The sequence below is a fragment of the Pteronotus mesoamericanus genome, unplaced genomic scaffold, assembly GCF_021234165.1.
Source record: "Pteronotus mesoamericanus isolate MK-2021 breed Mesoamerican mustached bat unplaced genomic scaffold, CSHL_Meso_final contig_41, whole genome shotgun sequence".
Taxonomy (NCBI): domain Eukaryota; kingdom Metazoa; phylum Chordata; class Mammalia; order Chiroptera; family Mormoopidae; genus Pteronotus; species Pteronotus mesoamericanus.
This window is the reverse complement of record NW_026555152.1, coordinates 9,341,232-9,362,176: the sequence shown is the minus strand read 5'-3', so window position 1 is coordinate 9,362,176 and position 20,945 is coordinate 9,341,232. Positions and strand designations below refer to the sequence as shown.

General features: G+C 51.3%; 1 protein-coding gene across 1 annotated transcript in view; it reads right to left on the bottom strand.

Annotated features, from left to right (window-relative positions):
• Nucleotides 1-3,487: 3,487 nt before the first annotated feature.
• CACNA1C (calcium voltage-gated channel subunit alpha1 C) overlaps nt 3,488-20,945 on the bottom strand; it is a 603,963-nt gene continuing 586,505 nt past the window's right edge. The window contains exons 41-52 of the mRNA XM_054577199.1: nt 18,273-18,374; nt 15,766-15,893; nt 15,191-15,325; nt 13,335-13,687; nt 11,980-12,004; nt 11,288-11,309; nt 11,094-11,145; nt 10,383-10,511; nt 8,220-8,326; nt 7,771-7,874; nt 5,608-5,943; nt 3,488-3,790 (exon numbers count right to left, since the gene is read on the bottom strand). Of these exons, the coding sequence (XP_054433174.1) occupies nt 3,488-3,790; nt 5,608-5,943; nt 7,771-7,874; nt 8,220-8,326; nt 10,383-10,511; nt 11,094-11,145; nt 11,288-11,309; nt 11,980-12,004; nt 13,335-13,687; nt 15,191-15,325; nt 15,766-15,893; nt 18,273-18,374 (1,796 nt within the window). The remainder of the gene's footprint in view (nt 3,791-5,607; nt 5,944-7,770; nt 7,875-8,219; nt 8,327-10,382; nt 10,512-11,093; nt 11,146-11,287; nt 11,310-11,979; nt 12,005-13,334; nt 13,688-15,190; nt 15,326-15,765; nt 15,894-18,272; nt 18,375-20,945) is intronic.

Here is a 20,945-nt window from a genome sequence, read left to right as displayed (position 1 = left end):
GTTATCAAACGTCAGTCAGCCCCGCAGGAGTCCCGCAGGGGGGCAGGCTCCGAGAGGCCCTCGCCCGGGCACTCCCATCTGAAACTCCTCTCCTTCAGAGCAGCATAAGGCAAAGCGCCCTTGTCACTGCTGACACTGTTCTTGTGGGGGCAGGGAGGGAGGCTGGCTGGTGTTCGGGACCGACTGGACTAGAAAGAAGCAGCGAGCCTTTGGTGTGAGTGGTGAAAAGCAAGGGGGCTGCACTTAGGCGGGGCCCTGGGAGCGGCTGGCACGAGCCCAGCCTGGAGCCCAAGGTGACGGCCAGTCAGATTTGGTGACACAGACGAGACGTCCAGAAGGAAAATAGAATGCAGCATGAAAAGGTTGAGTGTATGTGGTGAATTAAGATTCCCAGCTTTATCTAGGGATCAAATGTATAGCAAGAACCAGATGTTAATCTAAAAGGGCTCCCCTCTCCATCATGATGAAAATCTTAGTGGCACAGTGGCAGGCATTTTGGGAAAGTAGACAAAGGGTAATGGTAACGCCTGAACTTAATTTCTAGAAGATGGCTCTGAGGAGGAACCAAGAGGGTTTGGATGGGTTGGGCTCAGAGAAGCAGGAAGAAACTCTTCTGTTTCTACCCTAGGCTAACCTGGGGGTTTCCAGCACATCTCTCCACATTTTCATGAATCAGTGCATGAAAACAAAGCTCATCTTTGCGGAGGAATGGGCTTTCTCCAATTTAAATTTCTAGTTTGCTTATGTAAGTGCCAAGAAGGGATGAGAGTACCTTGGACTGGAAGAGATTCACTGGGTAAATTCTGGATGAATGGCTGGGCCCTGTGTTCCCCAAATCCATCCCTTATTGACCATCATTGTTCAGATCTATTCAAAGGACAGCATCAACAGGGTGATGTTCTAGGTAGACGCAAACTGGCCTCAGAGAAGCCCCCACCGAGTCTCTGTTTCTACACCCCGGTGACCTCCTGACGCTGCCTCTCTTGTTCTGGTCTCCTCCGTGGCTGCCACACAGACGAATGGAGGTCTGGAGGAAAGCCTGCCCGAGAGGGCAGAAAAGAGGGAGAGGTGAGCAAGACAGCGTTGGCTTTGGGATGGACAAAGATTTTACCTGGTTGCCTTTTTCTAGCCCCTGCTGTCTGAGTTTGGGTAGAGCAGTTGCCAGAGCCAGGATTCCCTTCCCCTTCCAGCAGCCCAACTCTAATCCCATCTCCTCATCAGTGTATACTTTCCTGAAAAACCACTGAGCAAAACTTGTGCTATGGGAGTGAAGAGAAAAGTCAGCCACCTCTCCTCTCCCTCGGGGGATGCTGAGGCTTGCCCAGTGAGGAGAGAGGCTGGTCAGAAGGCCTCCTGGCCCCTCTCAGTAAAGGGCTGTTTCTAGAGAAATTCCCAATCAGAGGACTGGTGCAGAGCAGATAGAGGGAAGATTGGAATGAGATATGTCCTGGTCCCTCAAATGAGATGTAGTACAAATACACCTATCGCATAGCTTTGGAAAAATTGAGGGAAATGGAAGCAAACACAAGATATGCAAAACAGTAATGTCCAAACCTGTTAGTGGGTAGCAGAATAATGATTTACACTGGTGATACCCTTGCTCATTGTACAAATTAAAAAAAAAAATCATTCCCCTTCCCCCAACCACATATAGAAAAGCACTTAAGAGTTCAACGGTAAAGCTTGTCACACTCCAAATACAAAATGATTTACTTACATGCAGCAAAATATACAAGAGGTGGATTCAAAAACAAACTTAATTCAATTCATTATATTCGCTTGGCACAATTGCAATTCAATTTTAAAAAAATATTTGTAAAATACTGAAACTGACCTGAATTCAAGTATAATGGTTTCTTCAACAGAAACATTATCAATGCAATAAAACATTACACGGAATATATCGAAGCAAAATGCCTTCTTGAGTTTTTCCCTTAAATTTATGTGTTTTTTAAAATACAGTTTTAATGCCAACAAGACTCACAATTGTATTTTTAAAATGAGTATTATTGCATTGTTTTTGCATATCTTGTGGGACAGAAAATGCAAAGAGTTACTGATTCCCGTTTCAGAAGCAGAGACAGTGATTTGTTTTTGCTTTCAAATGGCCCTGGATTCAGATCTCCCTGTTAACCCAGAAACGGGGAGCTGTGTACTCACTGGGCGCATGGGGGCACTGCGTGGGCGCATGTACACACATCGACGTACCCACACAGACAGCCCGCTACACACATAACACACTCACGGAGACTGACTCATGCACACTTGCTCTCTTCTGGCACCCACCAATACACCCAGCATTCAAAAGAACCTAACTCAGTCACCCATCTGTGCAAGACCCTATCAAGTGCATTGCTGATTACCTTGAAATTATAAAACCAAACCAAAGAAATTTGTACTACCTACGGAAATTATAAGAAATGATTGGGCATACACAATGTCTGGTAAAACTCTCCTACAGTGGCTCTAGTGAACCCACTGTAGAAAAAGGAAACCACACCCGTTTAAATAATATCATACCTAACCTCATTTACATTTGCAAGAGTGAAAACAGTAAGGTGGGTGGCTACACAACTCTGTAGACGCTTTTTCCTCTCCTCTGCCTGGGAAAATAAAACTAAAGAAAAAAACAAAAACCCAAAACCAAAAGAGAAATGAAAATTGCAACATGCTGTCAAGAAAAATGTCAAACCACAGAACAAAAGAGCGCTCAGCAGAACCCAGCGCCACCTGGCGTTGTCCAGAGCTGGCTGCTTCCTCTTGGCGGGTGGTCCGCTCCCCTGGCCGCAGGCTGGCCTGCTGCTGGCGGAGCTCCGCAGCCCGTGCAGAGAAGGTGATCCTGACGCAGGGGGATGGCCGGCGGGGGAAGGCGGGGGAAGGGCAGCGGCAGCACCCGCCCCACCCCTCCTCCTGGATCCCGGCTCCTGGCGCCCCCTGCTGCTTCCTCCTCCCTCTCAGGTGTGGCTGGGTCCAAGTCCTGCCTGCTCCCTTCTGCAAATTCACAGGGCCCTGGCTCTATGGGGACAGTGAGGCTCGTACAGAATATGTGCAAAATGATTTTTTTACAAGCAAAGTTGAAAGACACCCGTTTGACAAAGGTCCTTTCGGTGAGGGCTACCACAGGAAGTTGAGGGTGCCTTTTGTGCCCAAGGCGAAGGCTGGTTCCTGGCACAAGGCTTGAAATACAATGGGAGGGCAGGCAGCTGTCTCCTGCGCTCCCTCCCCTCCCCTTCCGCCTCCTCCTCCTCCTCCTCCTCACCACTCTACCTCCTTGGACACAAACTGGGGTTGCTGCTTTTCTTCCCCCACCCCTGAAAAGCGAAAAGCTCACTCTCCACATCACCCAACTCTGTATCTTGTCCCAACGAAATGAATGAAGACGCTGTTCCGTTAACTCCAGGTCACGAGAACAGTGAGGCACTTCTGAAACGAACCCTTTAGGAACATTGAAACAAATAAAAAACCCCGCATCTCCCAGCCCGGACTCCTACAGGCTGCTGACGTGGGCTCTGCTGTCCGGCAGCTCCTCCTCGCTCTTCCGACACTCCTGGCTGGGCCCACAGGGCCCGTCCTCTTCGCCCCCTGCTCTGTCCTGCCCCCGGTCCCTGCAGTTAACAAAAGGTAGTAGGGTGCCGTTGGGGCTCTGCTGGGTGCCCCCACTGAGGATGTTGTCAGCAGCGTTCTCCATCTCCTCTATGGTCATGTCGCAGGCATCAGCCAGCTCCTGGGTCGTGACCTCGATAAACTTGGGATCTTGGGCAAACTGCCCCAGTCCTTCCGAAATCAAGACCTGAAGGCGGGACGGGGGGTGGGCATGAAGAAGAACCAAAGAGGAACATTATTCTTGCAGCTCAACTCTTCTTTTTGGGGTTAGAGCAAGGGATTTCTGATTGGAAACTTCCCGAGTGTGTGTGCATGCATCGCACATGTGCACGTATGTGTGTGCCTGTGCACACGCAGTGGAGTGCTCAGAGGGAACGAGTGAAATTTGGGGTGTATAGGCTGGAGGAGAGACCTTTTGGCTGGGGGGACGTGAAAACTGTTACCAAATACATGAAAACTTGGCTCACCGAGGAGCCGCAGGGATGTTGTCTGACAGCTAGAATAGTTTGCCTTTGTCTTTTCTCCTTCCTGGCACCCTATATTAATTATTCTTTCCAAGAAACCCTCATTCTCCTTTGGTGGAACTGTCAGTCCATGCCCACTGCCCATTGCCATTTGGCCGCCTAACTCGGGGCGAGGGTCCAGAGTACAATGTGTGCAGATACTGTGCATGCACCCGCCTCTGCCTCTGCGGGGGAGGGGCCAGCTGGCTCAGCAAGAGCAGCACCCTCCTTCCTGGCAGCTGCTTTAGTGACCGGTCTGGGGAAATCAGCCACTGAGCCAGTGGGTGGGGAAGCACTAGAGTGAAGCCTGGCACACTCCCCTCCCCGTTCTGTTTGTCCTGCTCCCCCATTACTCTTTATCTTGCCTAACTTTTTTCATTGCTCCTGCCCCTTCCTAACACATGACATACAGGCTTATTTATTATCTGTCCTTCCTCACTACAACGTGAGCCTGTGAGAGCAAAGTAGCTGTTTCTTAGCAGTGTCCGCGCACCCGGAACACAGCCTGCACGTGGCAGGTGCTCAGTGGAGACATGTGGCCCGAACGAGGGGCAACCAAGACCACTCGAAGCACAGAGCGTTAGAGTCCGAAGGAACCTTAAGAGCCCCCTGTGTGACAGCCTGGGGTCTGGACAGGCATCAGCTCCGTTTGCACATGTCAGACGGCGAGCGGCTCACTGCTTTACAGGAACGCCCTCCTCATTTTGGAAGAGCTCGTTTGGGAAGATCTCCACATGCGGGCTACAACTTGCCTGCCTGTCAGTCCTGCATTTAAGACCCCTTGCCCAGAAGACAGGACTCTTACAGGTTTGAGATGTCTCCTCAAGTCACCTCCTCTCCAAGCTGACTTCACAAATTTCTTCAACCTGTTCTCATATGAAATGTCTTCTAGGGACCTTGCCAGCCCAGTCACCCACCTTCGGGATGGTTCCAATCTGTCAAAAGTACCCTAAGGTGTGGTGCAAGGATCGCACTAGGCACTCTAACCAGGGCGGAACATGGTGGACCAGGAAGTGCTCTTGTTCTAGGCTACAGGCTTCAACCCTGGCTGTATGTTAGAATCATCAAAAGGCTTTTAAAAATACCCATTTCATTGGTCATAGGCTTCCAAAGCTCCCCGGGTTATTCAACTGAGCAACCAGGTTCAGGAGCTACATAAGGACTTCCTGCGGGTGAACGAAGGCAGCCCGAGCTCCCACTTGGAGCGGCCACGGCACGCCTCTGGCCACAGAGGCGCCCCGCAGCCTTCCTCGGCGCCCCCAGCGGCCTGCGGCAGGGCGTGCTGCCGCACAGCTTCTGTCTCCCCTGGCCTCCGCCCGGCCCCAGCAGAAGCCAGTAGCGTCTTATGTGGTCAGAATTTCCCGCATGCCATGTGGTCCTGCAGCAGGCCCTGGCATCGAGGGTCTTTCTGGAGACCTGACCTCCAATTGCTTGGGAGAGAACCAGGAGCTCCCTCCGACCCTTCCTTCGCCTGTCTGCTGTGTAGCTTGGAGTCACTTACCGCTTCCACCAGACTGCTGGCACTGCCATGGAACTGCCGGCCCCAGGCCCCGGCCTGGCTGGGCACAGTGAGGGACACAGGCCGGGCTCTCCGGGTGGCGCTGCTGTTCTCCCCACAGGGCGTCGGGTCCCCAGACCAGGAGCCACAGTGGATGGATGGGAAGCTGCTGTTGAGTTTCTCGCTGGACTCGGTTCCTTCCAGCCGGAGCGTGGGGATGGGCTGCGGGGGCCAGCCTCGGCTGCCGGGCGTGGCAGGGGGGGTGGCGCATGGCCTGGGAAATGTGGTGGGAGAATGGCTTCTCTGGAGGAGGGGGCTCAGGCCCGCCACTGCCAATGCCTGCGGACACACAAGGAGCGGCCGTTACTGGGCACAGTCAGGCCCAGAGGGCTGGCCTCTCAGCAGCTACTGTTTCCCACTAGTTCCACCTGCCTGGAACTCCTCCTGCCGTCATTTCCACCCCTCTGAACCCTACCTCATCAAGACCCAGCGCAAGTTTCAATCACGCTAAAACATGTTCTCTTATATGTTCTCGTATCTCAGGCTGAAGGGATCAGATCTGTCTCCTCTAAACTCCAAAAGCTGTGATAAACTGGAGTCAAGGTCATCTGCTCCTTAGCACTGGCTCTATCCCCCACTAGCTGTGACTTCTCTTCCTTTGGCTTTCTTGTCAGTAGAGAGGACGAAGGCCATGTCATCTGTATGACCAGAACATAGTGTCCACTGTCTCCCTGCTTTGCAGATTGATGCATATGTTCAAGTGAAGTAGGGTCTGAAAAAAAGCACACTGTGTATCCAAAGAGCTGGACAAAACTAGTCCTTACTGGTGTAATTTTTACAATTAATCAGGCCATTAATAACGTCTTGCCAATCTCTAGCTCACCTTGTTTTTGAACTATTGTTTAAGTCTTCCACTGTCTTGTGATTAAACTACTCATACAGTTGTGTCCCCTGCCCCTGCTGTGCTTCAGTGTCCTGAGGGCGGGTCATTGTCCCCACGTGAACTGCCACAACAGTCTGCCCTGATGTGACACGTCCGAGGGACAGTGACACAGTGTGCTGGGAGAGGCCAGCCGGAGAGGCAGAGAGGAAGGGACAAGGCTGCAGGGATGGGAGGGAAGCAGGAAGGCAGAAAGAGAGAATGAAGGTAAAGAGGAGTGTTTTGCTCTCCAGAATGGTAAAACAGATGAGTGAAGTCACCTTCCAGAAATCTTTAAAAATATCACACACAGTGGCTCCCCCACCCCCTGCAGCCTGCCAGTCTCCCCTCACCACTGCTCTCGATGGTACCCGCCCTGGGTCCTGGGGTCTCTGGGTCCCTGGAGATCATGTGTTTGTGGCAATGCCACACAGGCTAAGCAAAACCGCATTTCTTTAAGCTGAAATCACACCAACTCAGCCAAACCATACTGGCCATCTGTGCTGATTATAAACTTTGATTGGTAATTGAATGCCTTTGAATAAAAACTTATTATTGAAAGCACAGGCCTGTGGCAAGGGGGTATAATTAAAGAGGTAAAAAACTTAGGAAACTCTAGTTTAAAACCTAATTTTTCTGGAGGTAAGAGACTGCCTTCCATAATTCTTTGACATTTCCTTTAGTTGTCAGATACGAAGAGCATTTCCGATGCTGGCGCCTTGGATTTCACTATCTCAGAGTCATCTGTGCCAAGAGAAAAATGTCCGCTGTTGCATCTCCCCGGACCTGTGTCCCTTGGGTGTCACTGCCCACTCCTGCCCATGTAGCTGGCCAGTTCTCTGACCATTAGTGTATCTCAGTGGGTGGATCTCTGTGCAGCTCAGTTCCTGTGTGCGTTGCGAATCTAGGGAGGATGACGTCTGCCTGATTGCCCGGGCGGAAGCCAGGGTCTGAGGAGAGGGCACGCGTGCCACTGTAAGGAGAAAGCTCGTGGAGTCCCAGAGCCGCTGGTCCTTAGGGACCACGTAAGGGGCTCCTGCCCACCAGTATTTCCTAGGTCCCCACCTTGGGAAATGACAGACTTTGTGAAGGCTCTCACCTGTGGAGAGAAAGCCCCGTACCACGAGGGCTGCTAGGGCCAGGAGTGGGGAGGCAGCAGTGGTCTGCAGCAGGGAAGACTGGGATCTCGGGGATTTTTGTCTAGCCTACTAGGAGGTGGCCAGTGGCCTGTCCAAAGTGTGAGCTACCTGATGATGGACCAGATGCAAGGGCAGAACTGTCTTCTGAGAGATGTCTCCCCCTTGATTCTTCTGTCGCTTCAGACATTCTAGGTGGAAGGAGGCCCTCCGACCTGCAAAGCCAGCCAAAGAACTATGATCAGAGCAGGAAAAAAAAGACAGGCTCTGTGACGACTCGTACCCAGGGAAGGGAGAGGGGCGCTGTTAGTGACCTGGATACACCACCTCCTTACCCTCCATCTTTGTCTGACACATACCATGGAATATATGTCCAAGTCCTCTCCCAGCAAGCCCTGTCCTTGGAATTAATTCCCTCTTGTTGCTTTAGAAATCTGCCCAGCCCACTCTGTGGCGGTTGTTTGAGCCAGGCTGCCACAGCTTCTGTCACCCCTGAGTGCCTGGCCAGTCGTCTGGGGGTGCCCACTGGCCACATCTGAGAGCACGGTGTGGGGATTTACCTAGGGAAGCGGAGCGGAGGAAACCCTTCTTTGGAGATTGCCGGACGTCCCTCCTGTCCTCCTCTGGGGGTGTCAGCTGTCGGTTTTCATCGTCCTGATAGGCGAGCCTGGAGCAGAGAACCCCTGGGGCTTGTTCCTGGAGGCTGAGCAGTGCGTCCCGCAAGGACAGCGGCCATCCCAGAAGGTAGTTTGCTTTTTTTCCCTCAGAGAAGGGAACCCCCACTTTGTGCTTTCTTGAAGGTTTGGGGAGGGGCGGCAGGAACTTGCCACCCCAGGACCCTTCCGGCCCCTCACACCCTGCCTGTCGACTCTGAGCCCCGCAGCTCGGATGGGAGGCTCTACAGGCACTCTTGGGTCAAAGCTGTGGAGAAAGGCCCACAAAGTTCTTTCCAGGAATGACCTGGGCTCCTCTCTTCCATGTATTGATCTATTCTTGTTAGTGTGAGGAGTCCAAACTTTACCCCAACTTCCTCCCCCACCCCATCCTCCCTGGCCTGCCCACCCCTTCCTCATCAAGAGCACAGGCCGGCAGTTGCCAACGACACCATACGATCATCCAGTCAGCGGCTGCAGAGCTGTCAGGGAGCGTAGGGGCATCCAGGCCGTGGTTTCTAAGCCTTTGGATGGGACTCACAGTCAGGACTGTGCTTTACACAGTCCCAGTGTGCAGAGACACACCTGACTGAACTAGGCATCATGGACCATACTTAACCTTTATGTGTTGCACTCTGATCGCTTCTGTTTTACATTAGTCTGTTTTGTTTCTTTAAAAAGCGTCCGTTGCAATCCACTAAATTGATTTTACTACCCCGGGTGGGCATAACTGTCCTTCCAAAATTGTACTCTAACCCATTCCTTTTACAGAGACCAGTGGCTCTGCTCTTCTTGTGACTCCGCCTACTTAGAGGGTGGAGGCTGTGCTGTCTTCCTGCTCCCAATTCACTGACTTCCAGCATTTGTACATGTTGAGGAAAGTTTTGAACCAAAATGTGTAAGCCTTTCCTCTCATTTTCAGCTGGGCAAACCTTCCCTGTTGTATTTCCTTCTTATCCAAATCGTACCCATTCTTGAGAACCCAGCTTCAGTTTGACTTTGTGACTAGTGCCTGCTGTGGTCACCTTGACCTTGACCTTTGCTGATGCCTGTACCCCTCATTGTTGTACCACTCTTTGGGCAATTAGTTAGAAAATCTCCATGTTATTTTCCTCTTCTGAGATTCTCTTAGCTTCCTAACTAGTTTTCAAAATCTCCGAGTGCCGAGGCCAGTTTATTCATGGTCTGGCCCAGTTTCTGGATGTACCAAGCACTCAGTAAGGGCCAAAATGGGTGGAAGGATATGCTTTTCCTGATTTCTAGGATATGCAGCCAAGTATTAATTTGCATTCTCTAAAAAATCTAAAGCCTGAAAGGGCTGACCCTTCTTTACTATAAAGTGCTTTCAGGAAAACTTCTAAAACAGTGCATCTTAAACTTTTTAAATGTAACCTGCATTCATAAATACATTGTATGGGGCTCATTACACACATACTTGCATCATTGGCAATTAAACAATGCTTCACAAAATGATACTTACCTTTGTGACATTGGATACGTGTCTTGTACTATCCTGGTCTATGTTATCTTGTGCTATGCTGTGCTATACTTTCTTTTAGAAGTGTTGATCATGACTAAGTAAATGTCACAACCTTCTAATGTGTTAGATCTGCAGTTAAAAAGCCCTTAAAAAACTACAGCACTGACCTTGTGCAGCCACCATTTGCCAACAGCGCCATCTGCTGGGTAGCTTTATTATAAATACCACTAGTTTTATTAACATTTGTTTATTGGTCAATACTACATGTATGTGTGTAATGAGTCTCACTTTAAAATATATTTATTGGCTGGTTGCACCACCCAAGATTTTAGAAACAATGTTTAGAAGTTTTTTTTCTGGAAGTACCGTATTGTGAGGAAGAGCCAAGCTAACCAGGGGATCTGTGTATCTGTGTGGGTCGGAGGCTTCCGTCCCCAAAGAGGGGACAGGTGCTTTGTAGGTGCTCTTTTGATATGTGATCCCCTCCCCGTCCCAGACCACCCCAAGAGGAGGGACCCCAGGACCTGCCTTTCACCCAGACCCTTCTCTGCGCACACAGGCCAGCCTGGGCAGCAGGCAGTGGAGCTCACCTCTCTGTGGAGGCCAGGCTGGGCTCCCTGCAGTACTCCGTGTCCTCGCTCATCTTCACCTCATAGGTCTCGTCCTGAGAAAACTCCTCCTGACACACCATGGCTATCTGGCTCTCCCGGGAGTGGCACCTAAGGTGGCCAAGATGGAGAAAAAAGTCAGAAACTGCCAGCCCTCCTCCTCTTCCCTCAGCGAGTGCGGCACCACGCACGCGTGTACACGCACTCACACACACAGCCGTCATGGCCGCCCCCCCTGCAGTCGCCGAGGAAGCCAGAGCCATGGAAGCATTAGGATTGGGGTTGTGCTTCTAGGTGGAAAAAGGGTTAGGACTAGGGGAGACCTGAGTTCTGACCCCATTCAGTTAGCCTCAGGCATAAGGGACATAAGTGATCATGCCTCAGGATCTCCCTCAGTAAAACCGGAGGCACATATGCCCTGTCTGACTCAGAGGCTCACTGTAAGTAACAAATGAAGCAGCACATGAGATGGTGCTTTGAAAGGTGGGAAGGATCAGCTTTGAGGAAGGGTCCTGGGCTGCACTATACAGGGCGGGTGGGCCAGCATGAGGGCTGTCCCTTCCCTCTTCTATAGGTAGTGGGGCCTTTGGGCACATGTTGGGCAGAGCTGAGAAAGTCCCAGTATCATATTTTGACATGCTCTTGAGTTTGACCTCGGCACCCTGGAGTGAAGGCACAGAGAAGAAGGCTCACACAGGGGGGTGTGCTCTTCTGAGCAGAGGGGAGCAAGCCCGAGTCTGCTGAGCTGAAACCCCCCATATCAGGACGTGCCTTGAATGACAAGGCCTTTGCTCTGGGTCAGAGTCTTCTGCTCACTTGGTCGTGTCTTCTTTACTTCTGGTCTAGGTGTTCTCCCCTTTCCTGTCTCTGCCTAGCTCAGTGCCCACCTCCCCATTCCTCCTCTAGATCCTGCACACTGGGACCCACTTTATCCTCAGACTCATGAGGGCATCAGAGAACTATCCCAGTCTATCCTCTCAGAGCTGAGCAGTGGATCAGTCCCCCAGCTTTGACTCTGGACTGAGGGCCACTTGGGAAGGGTAAGGGCAGTTCTCTGGGGAGGTCGTACCAGGCGGCGGCCCGCGCCGCAGTCTGAGGGACAGATGCGATGTCAAAGGCTGGCAACGGCGTGTGAAGAGAGGGACACGGAAGGAGCTTTGGCAAGGCCCATTGGGATTCGCTAGACAGAGAATGACAGCAGGCAGGTAACATTGCCTCTTGGGGGTCTTTGCGAGCAAGGCGTGCTGGCCTGTCCTCAACAAAAGTGAGGCCAGTCCTGGAGCTGCCACACTTGGCCTTGAGCTAAGTGTGACAGGAGAGACAGCTCCCAGGGTTGGGATTTTGGTTAAATTGTCCCTCTCCCCAATCTGGAGCTTGCTGCTCTGAGTGCTGTTTTTACCAACTGTGATGGGGAGGGAGGCTGACATTTAGGAGCATTTATTATGTGCTAGGCATAGTGCTAGGTGTTTGCTTTGATCCTATTTCATCAATAGGTGTGTCTGTGGGGAAAGGAAGAAATCCCCTGGTGTCTCTCTTGATCTCCTCTCTAAAATGATTTTTACCTTCCTTTATTTAATACAGAACAAAGTGTCATATGAAATTCCCTTTAAAGGAGGTATTTATTTACACTGACACTGATGGTGAAGACAACAATCCTTCCTTAAGGAGAGGTTTGATAAGGGGAACAGGAAGAAAATGATACTAGGACTGAGTCCCTGAAGCACTTAGAAGGGAGGAGAGTTGCAGAAAAGGGAAGGGGCCACCAAGACAGCCATAGGCCAGCCACTTGAACTTTGACATTTTCCTGTGCAAAATCAGCACGTGAAATCCAGTGCTGAGCACATTGCCCTGCACGTAGACGGTATCAGTATAATTGGGCAGGGCTCACCCAGCACTAGTGTTGGGTGGTTGAGCCAGCTAATCTTAGGAAGTAAGGTAGACAGACGGCCAATTTGACTTGTCTACCATCAGACAGGGTAAGTGGCCCGGCTGTGTGGACTTACAAGTGGCCATGTTGGTTCCTTGAATGAAAGCAGCTTGGTACACATGTCCATGGATTTAGAAACACACTGGAACTTCTCGATAGTTTTCTGAGCTCAAGGGCAGAAAATGAGATTGGCTCAAGAACCTGGCATGCTGGGGCACTGCTGTCCTGCTGGCGTGGCCACCGCGCCCTGGAAGAGCAGGTCAGCTAAGGGTGAAGTGGCGAGATGCAGAGGCGTGCCCTCTCCCACCTGGCCTGGGAGCCCTGAGCTGCTGGTATAAACAGGCAGACCCTTGAGGTCCAGGCTGCGCTTCCCGAGGCCCAGAGCATGCAGTGGGCACTACTGTTCAGGTGCATCGTAGCAATGCTCCTGGGAGCATCAGGGAGCAGAGCACAGGGAGTTGGGGGGTGCAGTCAAAACTACCAGGAATGATCCTATACTGTGGCAGAATGAGCCAGTGTTACAGCAAAGGGCCTCCTGCTGCCAAAATGCCCTCCCTGGAGGTGTGAGAAAGGTATAAAGAGGAGGCAGTGGCTTCGTTCCCCTCCCAATTGCGCCAAAGACCAGGTTGGGACAGAGACTTGGGAAAGGCTGGGGAATGGTATCTGTTGTGCAGCCAGGGTGCAAACAGCTTGGGGATCAAGGCTCTCTGCGCACGTAGCGTGAGAGAGCAGAGCAGGCTCCGTCCCGAGCTGTGTTCCTCAGGACACCTGCTGGCTGGTAGGGCCATGGTGCCTCCCCTGAGCATGGCTGCCACATGCAACCAAGGGCAGAACTGGGAGGGGGCATTCACCCAGTTCTGCCCCTGGGTCTGGGGTGGCAGCGTCCACCCCAGCTTGAGGGGTGAGAGGCAAAGCTGGGGGCCAAGTTCTGCCCACTCTGACCCCCCTGAGCTGGAGTGTGGGAGGCCTCTGTGCATGGGCTCTGGATGCCCCGCCTTCCTGCTTACCTGTTGGAGCTGAGCTTCCATGATGCCTCCTGCACCCGGATGGCAGGAGACAGGGGTGGCCCGTGGCCCTCCACAGTGCTGACCGCGCTGGGGTAGCCGGTGGGGCGGGGAAAGCGGCCCAGGGCTGTGTTGTTGGCATTGTTGATGTTGGCATTGGAACCAGTGGAGGAGTAGCTGCTGGGGGTGAAAGTGGAGTCCACCAGTTTTTCGTGGGATGGCGATTCGGTGTCGCCGGGGCTGTTACCGGTCTTGTTGATGTGCAGTGGGCGCTGGGTGGTGAAGGTCTGGGGGAAGGCGCTCCGGCTGTCGCTTTGGTAGTAGCTGACATGGTTACCAAACAGGCCCCCGGCTCTCTGTAGGCAAGACAGGAGGGGTGGGTGGAGGAGAGCGCCCCGCAGCAGCCTCTCCTGCTCAGCCAAGGCACGGGGAGTCGTCTGCCCTCCAGAGAGCACAGCCACACTGGCAGCATGAGGCAGACAGGGCATTGTTCACCCACGTGGCCTGGCAGCTGGACAGGAGGGGCCCACACAGCCCCCTCTGAAGGGCCTGGGGGAATGGCGAGGACAGGACAGCCTGTGGGAACCAGTCACGGCGGGGACGCTGCTGCCCTGGAAGTTTCTACTGAACCTTCTGAACACCGGGGTTGAGTTTCTAGGACGGGTCTAGGGTGGCAGTCCTTCCCTGCGGCAGCCGCTGGGTCTGGAAGCCGTGAGGTCTGAGAGGTGGGGAAAGGGACCAGAAGATTCCGACGAGATTTAAAAAAATGGGAACCCACCTGGCTCAGTGAGCTAGAAACTGTGTTAGCCAAAAAGTTTTGAAAATAAAGATGAATTTTCTACCTCAATTACCCAATATTATGGCCTCCTTTCTCCTAGGAGGTTCTTAAGAGATTTCAAATCTAGAACCAGCATTTATTCCCAACATTCTTTCTTTGTCCTGGGCAAGTGGGCAAGGAGCTATTGGCAAGGTCGATCTATGGGGTCTCTGGGGGGTAGTGTTAGCCTGCTGCTGTGTCCCTGCGGCCATTCGGTCATGAATGTGTCACAGTGATGAGGATGAGGATGGCGATGGCAGGACAGCTGCGGCAGGACGGGCTCCTCTTCCCTCCTGTGTTTGTCCAGCCTGGGAGCCCTGGCGTGGGGGCTGGGGAGCGGGGTGCACAGGCCCTGGTACAGTTATGGTCGGCAGCTTCTCCCTTGTTACAGAACAATCTTTAGCTAAATACCTTTGGGATTAGGCAGGTGCTACAAGGGAGTGGGGAGAACTGGATGCAAGAGCCCAAGCATTCTAGCCATATTTAGTGTTCATTGTAACACTGATGGTTGGCCTCCATATCCAGGAAAGGAGAGGGGACATTTGCAACCTGGAGAACACAAGTTCTATTTCGAGAAGACAACCGCCGCTTGGTCTCAGCCCTCTGTTGCCATGTGGGAACACAGCCTGATATTGCCAGACCTTCTGATATTCCCAGGAGAAGCCAGGAGTCTAGATTTTTATATGAATGTGCCAGATTTTCAAATGTTGGCAAACAAAATAGGCCTGCGGGTTAGATGTGGCCCAAGGGTCACCACTTTGAAGCTTCTAATGTAGGTTTCTCCTTGGAAACATTTCAATCAGGAAAATGGCTCCTTCACCAGTCAGTGATGATCTCTGAGCTGCCACATCCTGGGGGCCCTGGTTTGAGATAGAGTCCGGCAGGGACAAGGTGGAGGGATAGCAAATAGCAGAGTGGGAAGAGCTTGGAATCTGCCACAGAACTCAGGCCTTTCTCCCTGGGTTTCCTGGCAGAACAGTAGCCCACCCTCCTGCTTCAAGCCAAACTTTGCCAAGGCCGTGTGCTGTGTGGCTCCACGTACCCTGAAAATGTCGTCCTCGGAGGCGGCAGACACAGCCTCCTTCATGGCCTTGTCCAGCTCCTCCTCAGCCGTCAGGTCTCCGGAGATGGCCCGGCGGATCTCAGGCCCGATGTCGTGCAGCGTGCGCAGGCCAGCCTGGAACCAGAGGCATGCGTGAAGGCCTGGACTCCTCTGCCAAGCCTCCACCTGCCGCGTGCACCACGCGGTGGGCCTGCAGAAGGCCTACCTGTGTGCACTAACCACGGACATGCCTTAGAACCTGTGCATCTTCCCCGGGTGGAAGAACCCACTTTCCTATCCTAGAAAGACGGAGGCACGAGGCAAGGGGCTGTCAGGGAGCTTCAGCTGAGCTCCAGAGAGCTGGGTGCTATGGAGCGAGCAGTTCCACAGAGGCCAGTGTGTGTGGGAAGAACACAAGAGGGAAAGGACAGTGTCCTCTCCCCTCTTCCCCCCACACACATCTACCTTCGGAAGGCAGTTGACCTCTAGCCCACTGGCAAGAGGCTTGGACCTTGGCCAGAGGTCAGAGGAAGGTGATCAGGCCTTTCCCCGGGATGGGGGCCCCCGCCCCTCACCTGCAGGGACAAGGCGTTCCTCTGGGAGGGCTTGCCCACGAGGCCCTGCTCTTTGCGCTTCTTGAATTTCCGGAAGTACTCTTGGATCAGGAAAGTAGCATAAAACTTGCCAACCGTGACCTCGTCATCTGAAGAGAGACATTTGAAGAAAGGACAGAGAATTGGAGGTAAACAAGAGAAATTTAGTTGGGCTTTCTTAATTTGTTTTCAGCATCCAAACTTTTAAAATTTTTTAAATTTATTTTTTGGAAAAGATAGTACATTCACATGGTTCAAAAAGACAAAAACATATAAAAAGTTATACAGTGAAAGTCTCTCTCCCACTGCTTCCATCTGCCATGCTACTACCTCCTAACTGACAATCTTTTTTATCAGTTTCTTGAGTGTTTTTCCAGATATTCTTCGTCAATGCTTTCTGTAAATAAGCAAGTATATTCTTATTCCTCTTTTTTTAACAGAAAAAATTGCCTATTATCAAAATTATTTCCCACCTTGCTTTTTTTTTTAACTGACATTACTAACAAATTCTTATTTGATTCCAAAGCTTCAGATGCCCATCATAAATCAACCAGTCCCCTAAGTACAAATATAATTTTGCTTAAACATAAACAGGAGGGTTGATAGAAGAAGCGCCTTTCCTGTGCAAGTTTGAGTTTTTCTTTCAACTAGACAGACTGGGTTTTCTCATGTGTGGCTTGGCTGGGTTCCTGTTCGGCTGTGGCCCCAAGTTACCCATGACATATTCAGTCCCTGTCTTGAGAATAAACCGTGGGGTGGGAAAGCCAGTAAGTCTCCAACGGGAGTAGCTGATGACCTATAAGGAGCCACTGGGCTCCACCTCTTAGTTTGTGAAGGAAGGACAATGGGCCCGGGAGACAGCTGGTTGGGTCAGACCTAGGGGTCTGTGATGATTCTCTTGCTTCTAATTGTCTCCGAGGGAGAGCCAAATCCACAACCGTGATGGCTTTCCACCAGGCAAGGGCCTCATTCCCACATGGGAGGAAAAGCCCCGGAGCCCTTGCCCAGGGTAGCTGGGGAGGAACTGTACCAGCGAATAGAGCGCAGTGTCCTGGCATCCCCCAGACCCAGGTTCGAATCCTGAATCTGCTAGGTACTCACCATGTAGCCTTGGGTCATCTACTTAGTTTCTAAGAACTTCAATTCTCTGAGCAAACATCATGGGAATGTTATATGGAGCAAACAAAATAATGTATGTAATGTAGTCTCTGTGACTCTACTTAGTCCAATTCCTGCTTTCTGTACAGGAAGGGGTTCTCAACAAGGGTGGTGTCACGTTTTCAAAAGTGTTTTGGAAATTCATGGGACTTGTTTAGTTGTCACAGTGACTTAGGGGTGCTGCTGGTATTAGGTGGTTCTAGATATGTCCCTTAAAACAGAGACACGTTTTGCCTAATAAATAATAGCTTCGCGCTCTGCATGTCTTTCAAGTGTTACCTTAGGATACCCATGTAGGGGAACAACCTGCTTATAACTATCTGAGCTAAGAACCTAACTTCGTTTTACATATGATGCAAAACATTTTTTGCATTGTTTTAATACATCCAGGATTTTTCAGATATACAGCCCACTGTGTAAATTGCTAGAAGACTTTGTTTCATTTCAATGTGACCAACAGGGGTTCAGGTTTTGGAAAACTGTATCCCTGATGTCGGCGCTCCTTGCGGTGTCAGACTCACCCACCGTCCGACCCGCCTGTCTCAGTCCGCGTTGGTCCTCTGTCCTCTGTATGTGTGTGTATGGAGGTACATGTATATATGCGTGTACATATAGTTATTTAAATCTATTTAGCCCTTACTTCAAAATGACAAACACAAAATGTCAGCAATATTCAACAGCCTTCCTTCTTTTAAACACACTTATTCGTCATAAGTGGGTACATGCGAGCAGTGTCTTCAGTTAATTGTAACTTCTGGCCTGGTTGTGCCTGAGCATGTATATATTGAATAACATTTTATTTTCATACATTTTATACTAGTGTTAATGCATTGTATTAACATTTTGGAAATGACATGTGTAGGAAGCCCGCGTTTCCCGCGCCTGTCCTCCCGGACAGCAGCAGGGGCCTATGCTACACTCTGTTAGGAGAAGGGGCCATGGGCGCACAGGGTGGGACAACGCTGCTCTGTGACGGACACAAGGGGCCTCCGCCCGGGAGCGGCTCTCGGGGCCCTGTCATCACTGGAGCTGTCGGCCCAGCGGTGGATAGGGAAACCTTTACTTTGCAGTTTCCTTGAAGTTCTGCCACATCTCTCAGCATCCAGGGGCCTCGCCTGGCTTCATCTGTGACTTGCAGGGCTGGCCCAGACTTCCAGCCTGACAGCCCGTCTCTGAGTTTGTGAAGGGCATGGCGCCCGCGTTCCTTCTCACTGTAAGGCCGTCCCGGCCCCTGGGGCGGGGCGGGGGGCACTGGGAAAGGGGCCCTCCTGCCAGCCCAGTGACTCCAGAATGGGCAGGGGGCGAGCGTGCGCAGATCGGGGAGCACTTACCACCTGCGGGGGGCACCACCTGGTCCAGCAGCTTCATGCTGGTCCGCTTCCAGATCTTCTTGATGATGGCCCGCAACTCCTCATTGGCTTGTTCCAGGTTCCCTGAGGAGAGGGAGGTATGCGCGGGGCTGATGTGTTGCCGGCCCCCTGGTGGGCTCCCCATGGGGTGTGCCCCACAAACAGTCCTGGTCCATTGTGTCACTCTCTTTCCTCCCTGTCTTCCCACCATCTGCCTCCACCTTCCTCTTTCCCTCCTGCGCCCTGTCCAATGCCGTTCCTTCTCTGCCCACTGCTCCGAATGGCCAGCGGCGTCCCTTCGCCCCCACACATGCTTTTCCCGAGCCGACAAGACTGCTGGTGCAGGACAAAGCTCAGCAGCCATTGGCCAGGAGAGCACAGGGGCTCTTCACGGATGGCATTTCTTACAGCCTGTGGTCGCCAGGGAAACATGGGCCATTGGTAGGAAGAGCAGTCTCTCCCAGTGTCAAAGCCCTGTGCTGAGTCTCCTGCGGGGAAGAGGTGGCATGACCTCAGTGTGGAATCAGAAATCAGAAGACACTGGGTTCTCTGGGTCTACTTTCTCCAGTGGCGAAACAGGCATAATTAGGTGCCTACCCGCTGCGGCCTCTGGGATACGGGCCTTATTGCCGTCTGAAAGGAAAGCTGAGACCTGCAGCTGTAAGACAGGACATGGTAGCAGGATTCCAAGATGCCCCCAACCCATCCCTTACCATCACTGATATATACCCTGCACAGTCCCGGGGACTGTGAATACAATGGGTTTCGCTCTGTGATTAGATTAGATTAGATTAGATTAGATTATACAGCACGCGTGACCTTAAAATAGGGAGATTATCTAGGTGAACCTGACCTAATCACATGAGCTCTTTGCAAGGAAAGAGTTCTCAGGTACAAACTTCCAGTTATAAAATACATAAGTCCTGGGAATATAAAGTACAGCTTGGTGAATATAGTTAATACTGTATTACATATTTGAAGGTTGCTAAGAGAGTAGATAATATCACAAGAAAAAAATTGTAACTACATAGGGTAGTGGGTGGTAGCTAAACTTATGATGATGACAAATATCAAATCATTGTGTTCTACACCTAAAACTAATATAATACTATATGTCAATTGTACCAATACGTCAATTTTTGACATTATAATATTATATATATATATAAAATACTATATTGTCAATAAAAAACAAAACAAACAAACAAAATTAAAAAGTAATGTGGGAAGGGGGTCAAAAGGTAAAGCAGAGAGTTGTCCCCGGCGGGGAGCAGGAGTGAGAGAGAGAGTGGTGCGGGCCTGGAAGAAAGCACACACCGTGTTGTGAATGAGCGGAGACAGGCAGCCTCTGGGGGCTCCGTGGTCCCCAGGGAGAGCCCACCCTGTAACGGCAGGGAATGAATCCCGCCGACAACCTGAGAGAGCTGCATGTGGCTCCTTGCCCAGAGCCCCTGGAACGGGACACATCCGGATCAATGTTTTGGTTTTGGCCTTGTGAGACCCTGGGCAGAGAACTCAGCTACCCCATGGTTCTGCTCCTGACCTACAAAACTGGGAGCTAATAACTGGGTGTTGCTTTAAGCCAAAAAGTTGGTGGCAATTGATTATGCAGCAATAGGAAACCAACACAGGCAAACCGTGAAGATATTGCAAGTTCCATTTCAGACCACCACAATAAAAGCAAATATCGCAATTAAGCCAGTCACCTGAGTTTTTGGTTTTCCAGTGCATATAAACATTACGTTTACACTATACTCATAGTCTATGAATTGTGCAATAGCATTATATCTGTAAAAACAATGTAAATACCTTAATTGAAAAATGCTGTAGAGCCAAAAAATGATAACCACCATTTGAGCCTTCAGCGAGTCCTAAACTTATTGCTGGTGAAGGGTCTTGCCTTAGTATTAATGAAAACACAGTACGTATCTGCAAAGCACAGTAAAGCGAGGCCTGCCTGTATTGGACTGCTTACTGCTATCACCCGGCGGGGCGGCGGGGCTGGAGCTCTGGTGTCAGACTGCCTGAGCTGCGGTCGCTCCATGGCCGTGCCAGAGAGGCTCCCTTGGAAGGAAGCCCAGCAGGAGCAAGCAGGGCTGGCAATGGAGAGAGCATGGCTGACTCCTGAGTCCCCTGCGTGACTGTCGGATCCAAACGGGACCCGCAGCTTTGGCATTCTAGTGGTGCGGGGAGTGCTTCATGGTTACGTTCCCTTCCTGGTGAAGGTAGTTAGTGGTTTCTGACATATGCAGTGAAAAGGTCAAAATTAATGTGTTGTTCAAATATACTCATCTTCTGTAGTGGGTTCAATAGTGTCCCTTCCAAATTCATGTCCGCACAGAACCTTGGCATGTGACTTTAGATGGAAACAGTCTTTGCAGGTGTGATTAGCTAAGGTGAGGTAATACTCAGTTGGGCCCTAATCCAATATGACGGGTGTCCTTATACGAGGAGGAGGAGACACACAGGGAAGAAGGCCATGAAAAGATGGTGGCAGAGACTGGAGGGGCGCAGCCACCAGGAGCTAGGAACGAGGCATGGAACAGGTTCTCCCTCAGAACCTCTGGAAGGGACCTCCTGCTGACACCTTCCTTTTGGACTCTGGCCACCTGAACTCTAAGAGAAAAAAATTCTGTCGTTTTAAGCACCCAGTTT